Source organism: Hylobates moloch, unplaced genomic scaffold (genome assembly GCF_009828535.3).
Source record: "Hylobates moloch isolate HMO894 unplaced genomic scaffold, HMol_V3 SCAFFOLD_15, whole genome shotgun sequence".
Taxonomy (NCBI): Eukaryota; Metazoa; Chordata; class Mammalia; order Primates; family Hylobatidae; genus Hylobates; species Hylobates moloch.
Window position 1 is genome coordinate 95,651,473 of NW_026652290.1, and position 16,632 is coordinate 95,668,104.

General features: G+C 60.1%; 2 protein-coding genes across 4 annotated transcripts in view; one reads left to right on the top strand and one right to left on the bottom strand.

The window, feature by feature from the left end:
* Positions 1-7,977, top strand: part of MFSD12 (major facilitator superfamily domain containing 12) — an 18,164-nt gene extending 10,187 nt beyond the window's left edge. Inside the window, exons 2-10 of one of the 3 annotated variants that reach the window (XM_032177753.2) lie at positions 1,051-1,261; positions 4,000-4,144; positions 4,221-4,403; positions 4,701-4,793; positions 4,884-4,976; positions 5,844-6,014; positions 6,095-6,189; positions 7,338-7,468; positions 7,586-7,977. In XM_032177753.2, the coding sequence (XP_032033644.1) occupies positions 1,051-1,261; positions 4,000-4,144; positions 4,221-4,403; positions 4,701-4,793; positions 4,884-4,976; positions 5,844-6,014; positions 6,095-6,189; positions 7,338-7,468; positions 7,586-7,608 (1,145 nt within the window). In that variant the 3' untranslated portion in view covers positions 7,609-7,977. The remainder of the gene's footprint in view (positions 1-1,050; positions 1,262-3,999; positions 4,145-4,220; positions 4,404-4,700; positions 4,794-4,883; positions 4,977-5,843; positions 6,015-6,094; positions 6,190-7,337; positions 7,469-7,585) is intronic. The other 2 variants (XM_058428480.1, XM_058428481.1) reach the window with 2 other exon arrangements.
* Positions 7,978-8,121: 144 nt separating this feature from the next.
* TEKTIP1 (tektin bundle interacting protein 1) lies at positions 8,122-13,689 on the bottom strand. Its single transcript, XM_032177754.2, is given in 5 exon segments — positions 8,122-8,389; positions 8,392-8,451; positions 8,600-8,725; positions 8,813-9,049; positions 13,082-13,689. Coding segments are annotated over 5 exon segments (624 nt in total). The 5' UTR covers positions 13,167-13,689; the 3' UTR covers positions 8,122-8,273.
* Between the last annotated feature and the right edge of the window lie 2,943 nt (positions 13,690-16,632).

The window sequence follows — 16,632 nt, forward strand, 5'->3', positions numbered from 1 at the left end:
TGCGACCTGCCCTGTCCCCTCCGTGCCCTGCTCTGCCCTTCCGTCTCCCCTTCTTTTTTCCCCCCGAGTTCCATGCTGGGTCTCCCCAGGCCCCTTGGAGGCTGCTGTCTGCAGAGGAAAGTTGGCAGGAAGCCGGCAGACAGACAGAGAATTCCCGGGTGCTCTGAAGGGTGAGGTAGGGGCAGCAGGGGCTAGGAGAGAGGTTTTTGAGCAGGTGACATTCCCGTTGAGCCCAGAGGTGAAAAGGAGCCGGTGTTGCTAACTGTGAGAGAAAGAGAGCTCCCCGAAGAGGCACGCCCATGCAAAGGCCCGGGGGCAGGACCGCCTGGTGTGTTGAAGGACAGTGAGGAGACCTGCATGGCTGGAGCAGAGAGAGAAGGGGGAGAGACGGAAGGGCAGAGCAGGGCACGGAGGGGACAGGGCAGGTCGCAAAGGGCTTCGTGGGCTGCGGGGAGGATCTTACATTTGTTCCAAGGTATCTTAGGGGTTTTTTCTGAGGATGCGAAGAGCCGGGACTTGCCACAGCAGATGTCAGTTGGGGACAAGTGCTATTTCCAGACTGTCACTGGAGGCCAGGGCAGTCTGGAGGCCAGTGTTCCAGAGAGTGGTCACCTTAGGAGCTGACAGGGATGGCGGAGCTTAAGGAGGGCAGGGTCCAGCCCAGCCCCGCCCAGCCCCACCTGGGCCTCCCGCTTCCCGAGGCCCCATGGGAGGCTTGATAGTGGCCGAGGGGGAGGAGCTGGGGGGGGCTGTGGCTGTAACCGGGGCACCTGTTGGGGGGCAGGTTTCCGGGGGACCCCCTGCACCTGGGTTCTCCTGACTTGCAGGCTGAGCCCAGGCACCTCGTGTCAGATTCCCGTTTTGTCACCAGGGGCCATAAGCCTGGGGGACCCCGGCTGCAGACCCTCGCTCCTGCGTGACTCTGTGCATGGGGGGGGGGGCGGCTCCATCTGAGCCTCAGTTTCCCTCTCTCTTCCCTCCGTATCCTCACCCTGGGAACCCTGGCTGGTGCGGGACGGCCCTGTGACTGACCACCCCACCCGTCCACAGGCACTGTCTGCGTCGTGCTGTCCTTCCCCTTCATCTTCAGCCCCTGCCTGGGCTGCGGGGCGGCCACACCCGAGTGGGCTGCCCTCCTCTACTACGGCCCGTTCATCGTGATCTTCCAGTTTGGCTGGGCCTCCACACAGATCTCCCACCTCAGCCTCATCCCGGAGCTCGTCACCAACGACCATGAGAAGGTGGAGCTCACGGCACTAAGGTGGGAGCCTGGGCACCCTCCCCCACAGGCAGGGTGGGCCCCGGCTCGGCGTATCGGTCAGTGGCACTGCGTAATGAGTGGCCACAGACTCGGCAGCTCGAGACCACGCCGTCTTTTATGTTTATTTTTTTGAAAGGGGGTCTCACTCTGTTGCCCAGGCTGGAGTGCAGTGGTGTGATCTCGGCTGACTGCAGCCTCAACCTCCTGGGCTCGTGATCCTCTTGCCTCAGCCTCCTGAGTAGCTGGGACTACAGGAGTGTGTCACTACACCCAGCTGTTTTTTAAAGTTTTTGTAGGCTGGGCGCAGTGGCTCACACCTGTAATCCCAGCACTTTGGGAGGCCGAGGCGGGTGGATCACGAGGTCAGGAGATCGAGACCGTCCTGGCTAACACAGTGAAACCCCATCTCTACTAAAAATACAAAAAATTAGCCGGGTACGGTGGCGGGTGCCTGTAGTCCCAGCTACTCGGGAGGCTGAGGCAGGAGAATGGTGTGAACCCAGGAGGCGGAGCTTCCAGTGAGCCAAGATCACGCCACTGCACTCCAGCCTGGGCGACAGAGCGAGACTCTGTCTCAAAAAAAAAAAAAAAAAAAGTTTTTGTAGAGATGGGATCTCACTATATTGCCCAGGCTGGTCTTAAACTCGGGCTCAAGCGATCCTCCTGCCTTGGCCTCCCAAAGTGCTGGGATTACAGGCGTGAGCCACCACACTCGGCCATCACACATTTCTCCTCTCACAGTTTCTGGGGGTCAGGAGTCCAGCATGGCTGAGCTGGGGGGAGAGGGCTGTTCTGCTTCAGGGTCTGTCTTGAGCCTGCATTCAAGGGGTTGCCCAGGGCTAGCGTCTTATGGAAGGCTGGGGGCGGTCCCTCCTCTGTGCTCACGTGGTTGGTGGCAGAATTTGTGGTCTTGCACCTGTGGAGATCATGGTGGCTGCTGCTTCTGAGGCCAGCAGGGAGAATCTCTGATCCCAGGAAGCCCTAAGCCCTCTCTCCCAAAGGATCGCCTGATTTGGCCAGGCCCACCCATAATAGTCTCCCTTGAGACAGAATCTCACTCTGTCAGCCAGGCTGGAGTGCAGTGGCACGATCTCGGCTAATTTTTTTTTTGTATTTTTAGTAGACACGGGGTTTCACCATGTACCATGTTGGCCAGGCTGGTCTCGAACGCCTGACCTCAGGTGATCTGTCTGCCTTGGCCTCCCAAAGTGCTAGGATTACAGGAGTGAGCCACTGCGCCTGGCTTTTTTTTTTTTTTTTTTTTTTCTTTTTTGACAAGAGTCTCACTCTGTCACCCAGGCTGGAGTGCAGTGGCGCCATCTCGGCTCACTGCAACCTCCAACTACGGGGTTCAAGCGATTCTCCTGCCTCAGCCTCCCGAGTAGCTGGGACTACAGGCGCCCGCCACCACCCCCGGCTAATTTTTATATTTTTAGTAGAGATGGGATTTCACCGTGTTGGCCAGGCTGGTCTTGAACTCCTGACCTCAGTGATCTGCCCGCCTCAGCCTCGCAAAGTGCTGGGATTACAGGCGTGAGTCACTGCGCCTGGCCAGTACTCTCCCTGTGGACACACCCGAGCTGACCAAGGTCCTTGGTTATAACACACTGCAAAGTCCCTTTCCCTCTGCCATAGAATGCCACTTAGCCTTGGCTACATCCTGGGAGTAACATCCATGGTGGACTTACAGGTCCTGCCGCCACGGGGAGGGGATGGGACAGGCAGGCTTCTCTGGGGCTGCCTTAGAATTCTTTCTGTTACACCTGGATACAGCGGTTGCCCGGCTTATCCGCTAACTTGCTAGAGGTGCTGGAAGAGGTTCTTCTGGTTATGAGGATGATGTTTTGGGCACCTGCTGTGTGCTTGGCTTAGTTCTAGGCCCTTAACATGAATCTCAACTTCTTTAATCCTCCTTGTGAGCTGGGAGGTGGGAACTGTTCTCTCCCGCGTATTCCAGAGGAGGACTCAGCCCCAGCTGGTGCCCAAAGCCAGGGTCCGCACAGTGCCTTCGTGTCGGGGGAGCCCGCTGTCTCCACATCTGCCTGTGTATCACCAGCTCCGCCCACTCTGGCCTCCTCCCCAACCCCGGATTTGAGTTCCCCATTATGGCCATGAGACAGAGGTGCAGGCGCTAACGACACAGGTTGCCCAATGCCCAGGGCCCGAGGGCCCCATCTGACCGGGGCCAGACCCCAGGCACTTCCTACGTGCCATTGCTTTGCCAGCTGACCCCCCTGCTGTGCTCATGTGGCCTCTGGAGGTGGCATGGTTCCCGCTTTCAGAAAGAGAGACTGATTTGTGGTGGGATTCCAAGGGCCCCCTGGGGGGCTCCGTGCCTGGCCGGGCTGCGGGCAGGGGCTGGCCTGGATGCTTCTATACCAGGGAGCCGTCGCCCTGTAGCTGCCCAGCATCTGGGGAAGAAGAATTCTTGAATCCTGGCCTCCGAGTCTCTGGGCTCTCAGACTTTTGGGTTGTAGCCTGGACTCCGCTTGGCCGAGTCACTGCACCCTGGTCTAGGCACAAAGGGTGGAGCTGCGGGTCACTGCTGTCCCGCGTTAGATAATGTGCAGGCTGGGGAAACTGAGGCCAGCACAGGCTTCCTGGAGGCCACCCAGTGTGGCAGTGGTTGGAATCACCTGTCAGGGGTTCCTCAGGCCTCTCTGATGGTGCAGCCATGTGGGGAGGAAGTGGCCCTGGTTCCTGGCATCTTGTTGAGTCCCTGCCCGCCTGCCCGCCAGGTATGCGTTCACCGTGGTGGCCAACATCACCGTCTACGGCGCCGCCTGGCTCCTGCTGCACCTGCAGGGCTCGTCACGGGCGGAGCCCGCCCAGGACATCAGCATCAGCGACCAGCTAGGGGGCCAGGACGTGCCCGTGTTCCGGGTGAGTCGCCTGAAGTCCTCAAGCCAGGGGTGGGGGCTGGGCCAGCTGCCACTGACTGCTTCTGCCGGGTCCCCAGAACCTGTCCCTGCTGGTGGTGGGTGTCGGCGCTGTGTTCTCACTGCTGTTCCACCTGGGCACCCGGGAGAGGCGCCGGCCGCACGTGGAGGAGCCAGGCGAGCACACCCCCCTGTTGGCCCCTGCCACCGCCCAGCCCCTGCTGCTCTGGAAGCACTGGCTCCGGGAGCCAGCTTTCTACCAGGTGCGTGCTGGGGGCGGTGGGGCTGGCGTGGACCTTCTTTCCCACCCACCGGGCCTTTGCTCTGTGGGGCAGCTGCGTCCAGACAGAGCACATGCGGCCCCTGGTGCAGCCCACACCGGGGCAGACATCACTCATCAAGTGCTGCTCTCCTCTCCCTGGCCCACCCCACTGGGCAGTCACTACCAATGGATCAAATGCCAGTTGCAGGGCACCCACCCCGGCCCCGATGCCCCCTGCTGGTGGGAGTGGAGAAGGCCCTTCTGACCCCTGCCAGTCCCTCTGTCGGTCTGCCCACAGGTGGGCATGCTGTACATGACCACCAGGCTCATCGTGAACCTGTCCCAGACCTACATGGCCATGTACCTCACCTACTCCCTCCACCTGCCCAAGGTGAGCAGGTTGGGGCAGGGACGCTGGGATGGGACGGCCCCAACCTGGCGAGCCATGACTGACACGCCGTGCCTGGCTCTGCCTCTGCAGAAGTTCATCGCGACCATTCCCCTGGTGATGTACCTCAGCGGCTTCTTCTCCTCCTTCCTCATGAAGCCCGTCAACAAGTGCATTGGGAGGAACGTGAGTAGGCGGGGACCGGGGACAGCCGGGGCGGAGGACGGGGTGCCCTGCAGCCCAGATCCCACCTGCTCTGGGTTCCAGTCTCAGATGCTCCCAGACCTCCGAGTTCCCGCCTTGTAGAAGCCCCAGATCTAGGCCGGGCGCGGTGGCTCACGCCTGTAATCCCAGCACTTTGGGAGGCCGAGGCAGGCGGATCACGAGGTCAGGAGATCGAGACCATCCTGGCTAATGTGGTGAAACCCCGTCTCTACTAAAAATACAAAAAAAAATTAGCCGGGCGTGGTGGCGGGCACCTGTAGTCCCAGCTACTCGGGAGGCTGAGGTGGAAGAATGGCGTGAACCCGGGAGGCGGAGCTTGCAGTGAGCCGAGATTGCACCACTGCACCCAGCCTGGGTGACAGAGCGAGACTCTGTCTCAAAAAAAAAAAAACAAAAAAAGGGAGCCCCGGATTTGGGAATGAGGAATTCTAGGATCCTGGCTTCTGTGTGTCTTGAGTTTATACACTTGCAGCCATAGAGCTCTGGCGCTTTCTGTCCACCCTGTGCAGCTACTGAGGGCTTGAAATGTGGCCGTGGGGACTGAGGCGAGTCCGTCGTTTGCTTTCGTTTTAACTGACCTGCCTTTAGGCAGAATAGCCACGTATCTCCAGCCACTACGGCGTGGACAGAAAGCACAGCTCCGGCAGGGCGGATCTGCAGAGCCTTGGACTTGTCAGGGCCAGAGCCAGGGCTCCTTAGGGACCATCCAGCTCATGCCTTGTTTGCTGGGGTTGGGGGTAGGGGTGGCGGATTGAAGACCAGAGAGGGCAGGCGCCAGGCTTGGGGGCACCCAGTGGCATGGGCCTGACCCTGGGGCTGTCCCTGCAGATGACCTACTTCTCTGGCCTCCTGGTGATCCTGGCCTTTGCCGCCTGGGTGGCGCTGGCGGAGGGACTGGGTGTGGCCGTGTACGCAGCGGCTGTGCTGCTGGGTGCTGGCTGTGCCACCATCCTCGTCACCTCGCTGTCCATGACGGCTGACCTCATTGGTCCCCACACGGTAGGGCTGGTAGTCGGGCGGGGGAGGCCGGGGCCTAGATCTCGGGGTGCACACTAACCACCTTGCCTGTGTCTCCACAGAACAGCGGAGCGTTCGTGTACGGCTCCATGAGCTTCTCGGATAAGGTGGCCAACGGGCTGGCAGTCATGGCCATCCAGAGCCTGCACCCTTGCCCGTGAGTGCCGCTGTTCGTTCATTCATTCATTCATTCATTCATTCATTCATTCATTCTTTTGTTCAGCAAGAGGGTATTAAGCGCCTGCTGTGTGTCCAGCAGTGTTCTGGGTCTGGGCATCCAGCTGTGGACCAAGGACACCCACCCCAGTGGGAGTCATAGGCCGGGGAGACGTCTCGTGTCTTCCACTGAGCACTTCATTTATTCATTCAACAAACGTTGGGTCCGTGTGTGCAGTGCTGAAGACACCGTACAGAAATAGATCGGGGGTGAGCCCAGCTGGAAGGCAGCCCCGAGTCCGTGTAACCCAGACCCACAGAACTCAGGGTTCAGACACGGATGGTTCTAGACCACGGCATCACAGCATTCACGCCTGTAGAGACCCAGGGCTTGGAAACCAAAGCCGGTCTGGGCCTGGCGCAGAGCCAGCTGTGTTAATAGTCACAGAGGTGAACGTGTGGTTGGGACCGGCGTGGGTGGTGTGTAAAGGTGAGAAGCCTGGACAGCCAGGGCAGGAAGCCAGGGAGGGCTTCTTGGAGGAGGTGACGTGGACCTGACACCTGCAGAATGTCAGAGCATTCCAGGCCAATGGGGAGGGACAAGTAGTGCCAAAGCCCTGGGGCGGGACCACACGTGGCGTGTCGGAGGAACAGGGAGGAGGCCCGTGTGGCTTGAGCAGAGGGAGGAGGGGAGGGCAGGGAGGGGACGGGGCAGGTCGTGCAGGGCCTGGTGGGCCATGGGGAGGACTTGGGCGCCATGGAGAGCTGTGGGCAGAAGAGGGACAGGCCTTGACCCAGGCGCTCATAGACGCCCTCTGGTGGTTGCTGCCGGGAGGACAGCTGGTGGGGGAGAGGGTGGAGCCTGGGACCAGGGTGGAGGGGACGGGGCGGGTGCAGGCGGGCCATGCTGGGGCTGGACCATGGGGAGACAGGGAAGGGGAGACGTGGTGGATTCGGCATGGACGCTGGAGGCCAGGCCGACAGGACTGGCCGAGCTGTTGGGTGTGGGACAGGAGGGAGGGAGTTGCAGGGACTCCAGCTCCTGGCTTGGACGGGATGGAGCCGCCGTCGGGTGGGAGGGGAGGAACAGTTTCAGCTTGGGTCGGGGGGTCCCCGCGGTGCCTACTCATCCCCCGCCTCCTCCCACAGCTCGGAGCTCTGCTGCAGGGCCTGCGTGAGCTTTTACCACTGGGCCATGGTGGCCGTGACGGGCGGTGTGGGCGTGGCCGCTGCCCTGTGTCTCTGCAGCCTCCTGCTGTGGCCGATCCGCCTGCGACGCTGTGAGTCCCGGCTCATCCCTCCCTTCCGAGACACCACACCAGGGTGGGGGCAGGGGCAGGGGTGGGCGTGGGCCCCACCCCACCCTCTCTAATGCCATTTCCACCCCTCCCTTGCAGGGGACCGTGACCCCCGGCCTTGACTCCTGACGGCCTCCTGCACCTGTGCAAGGGAACTGCAGGGACGCACAAGGATGCCCGCCAGGGCCTTGGAGAGAAGCCCCCACTGCCCCTCACTCTTCTCTGGACCCCCACCCTCCATCCTCACCCAGCTCCCGGGGATGGGGTCGGTTGAGGGCAGCAGGGATGCCCGCCAGGGCCTTCTGAATCCAGGGGCTTGCAAGGACCCCTTGGGTTTTGAGGGTGCCCAATTCTAATCCATCCCAGCCCTCTGGAGGATTTGGGTGCCCCTCGGCAGGGAGCAGGAAGTAGGAATGCCAGAAGGATCTGGGGGAACCCTAACCCTGAGCTCAGTCCAGTTCACCCCTCATCTCTGGCCTGCAGGAGACTCAGCCACGGGGTGGTGGGCTGGGCCTGGACCCCCGCCGTGGTGGGCAGCAGGGCTGCCCGGCAGGCTTGGTGGACTCTGCTGGCAGCGAATAAAGAGATGACAGTGGCCTGGCTCCTGTCTGCCGGCGGGGAGGGGGGGGCCCTGAGCAGGGGTAGCCCAGGCATCTCAGCCCTGCCCTGGTTGTGGGCAGCCGGCGAGCCCAGCATCTGCCTCTGTCCCGAGCCTCTGGTCCCCTGGGACTAGGTTAGTGCCCCCTCATCTGGGTGCAGAGAATGGGTGCGTCCTGGCAGCATGCGTTTATCGGGGAGTGGGCGTGAGGGAAGGCGGGGGCCGCTGGCAGGTGGAGGGGTAGTACAGTTCCAGGCCCTGCTCCCAGTAGTTCTGGGCGGTGCCGGGTGGGCGCTGGGGTGCGGGGTAGGCACATAGTCTGATGCCCTCCACAGTGGCTCCACCCTGTACCGGTTCCTTTTGATCACTGTAGGTGGGACCCAGGTCACCATGTGCCCCCACCTCCTCACCGTTGGCCAGCAAGGGGCTCCTGGACCTCCCCGGGCATTTTCACCCTGGCCTAGGTGGCCTCGTCCCCCTGGCCTCCCAGGGACCTGCCCTGCACCTGACCTCACCGTGTTCCTTGCCCCGGATTGGCCTGTCTTTCCATAGTGCGCTCCCCCACCGGGTGCTGGGGGCCTGGTACCGGGCAGGGACGATGGGGTCGTGCCAGGCGGTCTCCCGCAGGTGCTGGGTGTAGGCTGTGGTGGGGCAGGGGCTGGCGGTCATTCCTGTCCCCCTCCAGCAGGCCCGGTGCCCAGGGCGGGGGGGGGGTGGTGGGCACTCACCCGATGGCATGCTGCGCTCACGGTGTTGGTAGCAGCCGTGCCAGCGGTTGTAGGCCTCGCAGAAGGGGCTGGCCGGGGCCCGCGGCAGGTTGTACCAGGCTTCCCAGGCGTCGGAGTTGGTCAGGCCTGTGTACCACAGCTGGCCGGCTGCGTCCTGTCCCATGGGTGTGTACTTCCAGCGTGTGGCCTGCCTGATGGCTGGTGGCCAGCGGGGACCCTCCAGGGACAGGTAGTCAGTCATCGCTGAGGGTGAGCAGGGGGCAGAGACTGAGCCCATGTCTACAGCAAGTGCTTTGACCCCTTTGCGATGTCTTCCAGGGTGGACGATGTACAGGCCTGGCCCATGGCGTGGGGCCTCCCTCCCTCGCCACTTGGTGTCTGTCCTTCAGCCCTGGACCCCTCACCCCAGAGCGGGTGCTTGAGGAGAGAGGCTGACTCCCCCTCTCCCCACACACCGCACCCCAAGCACCCAAGTCAGCACTAAACCTTTCTCTTCTGAGCTTTTCTTGCCTGGAGAAGAGGGAGGGGAGAGGACGAGGGCCCTGGCTACTCCTGGGTTCCTACAGTCCTTGTCCAGCCTCCAAGACCCACAAGTCCCTTCCTCTGGGAAGCCCCACTGGCCTAGAGGTGCACCAAGAAGTGGTCTGGGGCTGGCACTGAGCCATGGCCCAGGGAAGACTGGAGGACCCACTAGGCCAGGTGTGTGGCTCACGCTTGTGAACCCAGCACTTTGGGAGGCTGAGGCAGGTGGATCACTTGAGGTCAGGAGTTCGAGACCACCCTGGCCAGCATGGTGAAACCCCACCTCTACTAAAAATATGAAAATTAGCCAGGCATGGTGGCGGGGCAGGGCGGGGGGGCGCCTGTAATCCCAGCTACTCGGGAGGCTGAGGTAGGAGAATCGCTTGAACCCGGGAAGTGGAGTTTGCAGTAAGCTGAGATCGTGCCACTGCACTCCAGCCTGGGCAACAGAGTGAGACTCCTCTGTCTCAAAAACAAAAAAGAGACTCAGGGATGTTTTATGCTTTGACCTTGCTCTTGGGACTATGTCCCAAGAAAGTCACCCCAGAGAACAAGGTTGTTGGCCCCAAGATAGTCTGGCAGGGCTCAATCTCATCTGCCCTGCACGGAAAGCCTGGTTCCAGCTCTCATGGCAGGAACTCGGCTTAAATCCTGACTAGACGCCCAGGTGCCTACAGAACATGGGAGTAGCCTGGTCAGTTACGGAGCCTGTTTGAGGGACCCCACATAGACATGGCTTTTCCACTAGAAAGGCAATTTCAAGATCTGGGGAACCTCCCCCTTTTGAAATGAATTGCAAGACACGTGTAGCTTTTAAAACGCAATTAAAACAGCACAAAATTGGCTGGGCGCAGGGGCTCATGCCTGTAATCCCAGCACTTTGGGAGGGTGAGGCAGGTGGATCACCTGAGGTAAGGAGTTCGAGACCAGCCTGGCCAACATGGTGAAACCCCGTCTCTACAAAAAATACAAAAATTAGCCAGGCATGGTGATGGACACCTGTGGTCCCAGCTACTCGGGAAGCTGAGGCAGGAGAATTAGCTTGAACCCGGGAGGCGGAGGTTGCATTGAGGCAAGATCGCGCCACTGCACTCCAGCCTGGGTGAGAGAGCGAGCCTCTGTCTCAACACAAAAAGCAATTAAAACAGCACAGAATAATATTCAAAGAGAAATGAGCCCCTCACCTCTGCTGTCGGCCCCGTACCCACCTGCCACTCACTACTTTCTGGTGTTTCCTCCCAGGAGCAGGTGGTACCTGTACCCACCCCCGTTATTACACACTTGCGGGAGCCCGTTCACTGCTTTTTTTTTTTTTTTTTTAAATAGAAATAGGGTCTCGCACCGGGTGCGGTGGCTCATGCCTGTAATCCCAGCACTGTGGGAGGCCGAGGCAGGTGGATCATGAAGTCAGGAGTTTGAGACCAGCCTGGCCAACATGGTGAAACACCATCTCTACTAAAAATACAAAAATTAGCTGGGCGCCTTTAATCCCAGCTACTCAGGAGGCTGAGGCAGGAGGATCGCTAGAACCCAGGAGGCAGAGGTTGCAGTGAGCTGACATCATTCCACTGCACTCCAGTCTGGGCAACCGATCGAGACCCTCTTTTTTTTTTTTTTTTTTTTTTGAGACAGAGTCTTGCTCCGTTACCTAGGCTGGAGTGCAATGGCACGATTTTGGCTCACTGCAGCCTTGACCTCCTGGGCTCAAGCGATCCTCCCACCTCAGCCTCCCAAGTAGCTGGCATTACAGGCACGTGCCACCATGCCTGATTTTTTTTTTTTTTGTTGCAGAAACATGCTCGCTCTCCCACCCAGGAGGGGTGCAGTGGCGTGATCTCAGCTCACTGCGACCTCCGCCTCCCAAGTTCAAGTGATTCTCCTGCCTCAGCCTCCCGAGTAGCTGGGATTGCAGGTGCCTGCCACCACACCCGGCTAATTTTTGTATTTTTAGTACAGACAGGGTTTCACTATCTTGGCCAGGCTGGTCTTGAACTCCTGATCTCGTGATCCACCCGCCTCGGCCTCCCAAAATGTGGGGATTACAGGCGTGAGCCACTGCGCCTGGACTTCTTTTTTTTTTTTTTTGAGACGGAGTTTCGCTCTTGTTGTCCAGGCTGGAGTGCAATGGCACGATCTCGGCTCACTGCAACCTCTGCCTCCCAGGTTCAAGTGATTCTCCTGCTTCAGCCTCCCGAGTAGCTGGGATTACAGGCATGAGCCACCATGCCTGGCTAATTTTGTATTTTTAGTAGAGACAGGGTTTCACCATGTTGGTCAGGCTGGTCTCAAACTCCTGACCTCAGGTGATCCGCCTGCCTTGGCCTCTGAAAGTGCTGGAATTACAGGCTGAGCCACTGCGCCTGGCTGCCTGGTTGATTTTTTAATTTTTTATAGAGATGGGGTCTCACAGCTAGGCGCAGTGCCTCACGCCTGTAATCCCAGCATTTTGGGAGGCCAAGGTAGGCAGATCATGAGGTCAGGAGATCGAGACCATCCTGGCCAACACCTCGTCTCTACTAAAAATACAAAAATTAGCCAGGCGTGGTGGCGCATGCCTGTAATCCCAGCTACTTGGGAGGCTGAGGCAGGAGAAAGGCTTGAGCCAGGGAGCTGGAGGTTGCAGTGAGCCAAGATTGCACCATTGCACTCCAGTCTGGCAACAAGAGTGAGACTCTGTCCAAAAAAAAAAAAAAAAAAAAATACAAAAATTAGCTGGGCATGTGGCACACACCTGTAGTCCTAGCTACTCAGAAGGCTTGAGACGGGAGAATCCTTGAACCTGGGAGGCAGAGGTTGCAGTGAGCCAAGATTGTGCCACTGCACCCTAGCATGGGCAACAGAGTGAGACTGTATCAAAAAAAAAAAAAAAAAAAAAGAGAGATGGGTCTCATTATGTTGCTCAGGCTGGTCTTGAACTCCTGGGCTCAAGTGATCCTCCTGTCTCAGCCTCCCAAAGTGCTAGGATTACAGGTGTGGGCCACCATGCTCAGCCACCCTCTTGGTTTAATTTCTTTCCTTGGAAATGGAGCAAAGGGCTTTCACTCTTCTTTTTCATGGCTGCATAGTATTCCATAATTATTTAAACAATTGCTAATAGACACTGTATTGGGGTGACTGGTATACCCCCAAAATCACATCTGCCCAGAGCCTCAGGACATGGCCTTGTCTGGAAATGGTTTTAGCAGATGCAGCTAAGATGAAGTCACCCCGTGTTAGGATGGCCCCAAAGCCAGTGCCTGGCGCCCTTATAAGGAGAGGGAAACTTGGATGCAGACAGGAAGGCCGGGTGAAGACAGAAGCAGAGACCGGGGGCCAAGGAGTGCCTGGGGTTGCCCAGAGCCACCATAGGCTGCGAGAGGTGTGGGACAGACTCCCTCAGCCACAGAAGGGCCCAGCACCACACACACCTGGATTTCAGAGGGCGGACATTTCTGTGGCCGAAGCTCCCAGTGCGTTTGCAGTCCTTGGAAACGGCCAGACACATTTGTTCTCGGCCTGTCTCCAGGTCTGTGGCCCCCCCAGTGAGCGGCCACAGGCCGGAGGGGAACAGGAAGAGCTGAAGGGGACGTCACACACATGAGCCTTTTAGGAATAATGAGTGACACGTGCAAGACCCCAAACCAAACCCCATGTAACCTGACACCCAGGGAGGGAGGGAGGGGCTGGGAGGGGCTCACCTGTAGAGAGGTGCTCACCTGTAGAGAGGTGCTCACCTGTAGAGAGGTGCTCACCTGTAGAGAGGTGCTCACCTGTAGAGCGGTGCTGGGAAGCTGGCCTCGAGGATTCCCGAGGGGACACAGGGCTGGGCAGCCTCTTGCCTCAGGGTTTGCATGTCTGCCTGGGTCCCCAGGGCTCCTGCCAGGAAGGCCTCTGAGGCCACTGTTCACAGCATAAAGGCCACCCAGTGTCTCGGCAACCACGCTGACCGCTCCCTTCTCCCAGCTGCGGGGCGAGGTGGCCTCAAGGGAGGGGAGGGCTGGAGAGTCGTTCTGAGTAACAACTGGGGGTGACACAGTGTGGGTGGGCAGGGGCAGGGCCAGGGCCACTGCCAGGTGGGGTCTGTGGCCATGAGCCCCCAGCTCTACGCACCCCCCACCTGGGGTCTGGCCTCTCCATCTCCACACCCCCTTGAGGGGCTTCTGTCTCCCCCTGCACCTTCGATCGCAGGCACCTGGCACCCCAGCTCCTCTCTCCTCACCCATTCACATCCAGTCTGTTTGTAAAATACACCCAGGATGAGACCTGCACATGGCGCCTCACAGCAGCACGATTTGTGACAGCCCGGGGCAGAGAACACCAAACACCCAGTGAGGGTGAGGGGATCAGCACGGTGCGGCCACCCACGCACTGGAACGAGACTCAGCCACGAGGAGGTGCAAAGCTCTGACCCAGGCCACAGTGCAGATGCACCTTGAGGATGTCACACTCAGTGACAGATGCCAGACACAGAAGGGCACGCTGTGATCCCATTTCTATGAAATGTCCAGGACAGACCGATCCACAGAGACAGGGAGAGGATTCGTGGGTGCCGGGACTGGGGAGGGGGATCTTGGGATGACTAGGTGACGTAATGGGGACAGGGCTGCCTTCTGGGTGATAAGAATGTTCTGGAATCAGAGGGGGTGGTGAAGGTACTGAACATGCCACCTCACTGTAAGATGGTAGATTTTGTATTTTACCACAATAAAAAGCAAAACAAAACAAAACAAAAACATAAAACGAAAACCAACAAACATCCAGAAACCTCCTGCCCTGCCCCTCCTCTGGCTGGGCCCGGCCTTGGGCGGGGGCGGAGCCTGCACCCTGGTCTCAGCTTCCCCTGCCCGTGTCAGGTCCCCACAAAGCCGACTCTGCCTTTCCCATCTGGACACGCACCCAGGAGCCCCACTCCCTTAGGGTAAGCGCCCAAGTCCTCCCTGAGGCCCACAAGGCCCTGCACGCCCTGCCCTCCTCTCCTCACTCTGTTCCTCCCGCATACCAGGTGCCGTCCTGCCCCAGGGCCTTTGCATGGCTATGCCCTTTGCCTCTCACCCAGGCGTCCCTGCCTCCTCCAGCCCTGGCTGAAATGCTAGGCTTGTGGTGAGCCTCTGATCCAAGGCTGCCCTTTCCCAGGGCCCCCTCCCCATCCTTGTGATGCCGCCTCCTCACTTCCTCATAAGCTCCTCTGTCTCTGGGCTGTGCCCCCCATGCCAGCTCCACATGGGCCAGGTCTGCTCGGTTTCATCATCTCCAATGCCCAGGACGGGGCCTGCCCCGGCTCCCTCACCCTATTCTCAGGCACTGCGCAAGAGCAAGCCTCAAAACCACCTGGGGCCTCCTGGCAGCCAGGTACCCACACAGCCTCCCCTGCAGCCCCTGGCCCCAAGGCCTCCTGGCTCCCTCAGCCACTTCCCACCATTCCTCCTGTTCTCCTCCCAGACCCCGGGGAGGCACCAGCACCCCCTGGGCCAGGCTCCTGCCTCCTGCACCTCTCATCGCAGAACCTGTGGCAGCCTGAGTTTTTCAATTCTTTCCCTCTCACTGCACCAGCTACGTTCCAGGATCAACAGAAAAGTCGCAGCCCGCCCTGCGGGGCCCTTGGTCAGCCTCCCCCTCCATCCAGGCATCTCCCAGCCACTGCCAGGGTCGCCCCAGGAAGCGATGGCCCCACTGGCCTTGGTCTGCCTGTTGGGTGGAGTTGACAGCAGAGGCACCTGCCCCAGCGCTGCTGAGCGGCCCCCGTGCCCCGCAAGGCCTGACGTACGTACGCTCCCCTGGGGTCCCTCCACCTCTTCTCAGCTGTCCTGGGCCGTGGGGAACCAAAGCCCCCATTTCTACACGAGCCCTGGCCCATCATCATGGGCCCCTCCCACCACAGCCTTCACCCCACTTGCTCTGTCCCTCCTGGCCCCATCTGGCCAGCCCTGGGGGTGAACTCAGCCCAGCAGCGCCCACCCTCCCTCCCTGATGGTGTCAACCGAGCACCTCCTCCCTGGAACAGGGCCGTCCAGCTGGAGTGCTGGGACTCGCCTGGAGTCCAGTCCTTGGCCCTGCAGGACTGTGGCCGGCGCCCCGGCAGACGGGCCCGGGAGGGGTCTCTGTGGCCTTTGAGGGCGGAGTTCCCCATCTGTGAAATGCAGGCCTGGGAAGCCCCTCAGAAGCCGCCTCTGCAGCTCCAGGGCCAGATGGGGGCTCTAGGGCAGGACCGTGTGACCCCACCCAAGCCACGGACCTAGAGCCAGCCAGCCCCGGCCACACATGAATCCACGTGTTTAATGACAGTATCACTGCATTACATGAGAAACAAGGCTGGTCTGTCCTGGGAGCTCCCCCGCCCCCTAGCATGGGCAGAACCAGCCCCAACACAAACCTCACGCCGTCCGCCTGGCCCCGCAGTGGTTCCCAGTCCCAGGAGGAGCCTCCGAAGGCCCCTGTGGGTTGCGCACTGAGCCGGCCAAGCCCTGACGCCCACAGTGACAAGGCGGCTCTTTGGCAACTGCAGGGGCCGCTGTGGGCAGGGGCGGGCATGGGCGAAGCCAGGGTTGGTTTTCTTATTTAAAAACCTTGAAACAGTAAGACCTTGACCACTGAAAATCCACACTGCCACATGCACCAGCACCCCCTGAGCAGGCAAGCAGCGAGGGGTCCACGCCCCACCTGGACAGAGGTGGGGACAGTCTCTCCAGTGAATGTGGAAGATCGACCCGCTTGAAATGACGGGGCTTTAAAACCAGGACCCCGTCCCCCAGGAGCAGTGAGTGGGTGGGTCCTGGCCCCTTTCCGTCTAGCCTCAAACATTTCCAGGACTGGTCAACAAAAACACAAAACAAATCCAAAGAAAAGTCACAAATACATATGTACACATGCACGCCAACCCCACTGGGGACAGACACCAGGCTGTTGGGACGTGGGGAGTGAGGGTTCCCAAGCACAGCAGGGTGGCGGGTGGGACCCTCCAACCCCAGCCCGCCCCACCCTCTCCACGTCCCCACCGATGAAATGGGAAGGGGCGGCGGGGTGGGGGAGGCAGTGCTCAGCTCAGGCCCCACTCCTCTGCCTTGCCTCCCTCCCTGCCTGCTGTGCGGCCTGGGAGCATGAGACAGAGGAGCAGAGGAGCCTGGGAAGCTTCTGGAAGGATGGAGGGCGCCCACCTCCTGGACCCCTTGGGTCTCCTTGGCTTCCCCACGGCTGTTGGCGCTGGTGGACAGGACAGGCGAAGACACAGGCAGCCTGGGGGTGGGGGCCGCACCGCCGCTGGCCTCCACAGGACCCAGCCACCCAGCAGGCACAGGGGACGCAAGTCTTGCGCAGGGAAGGAG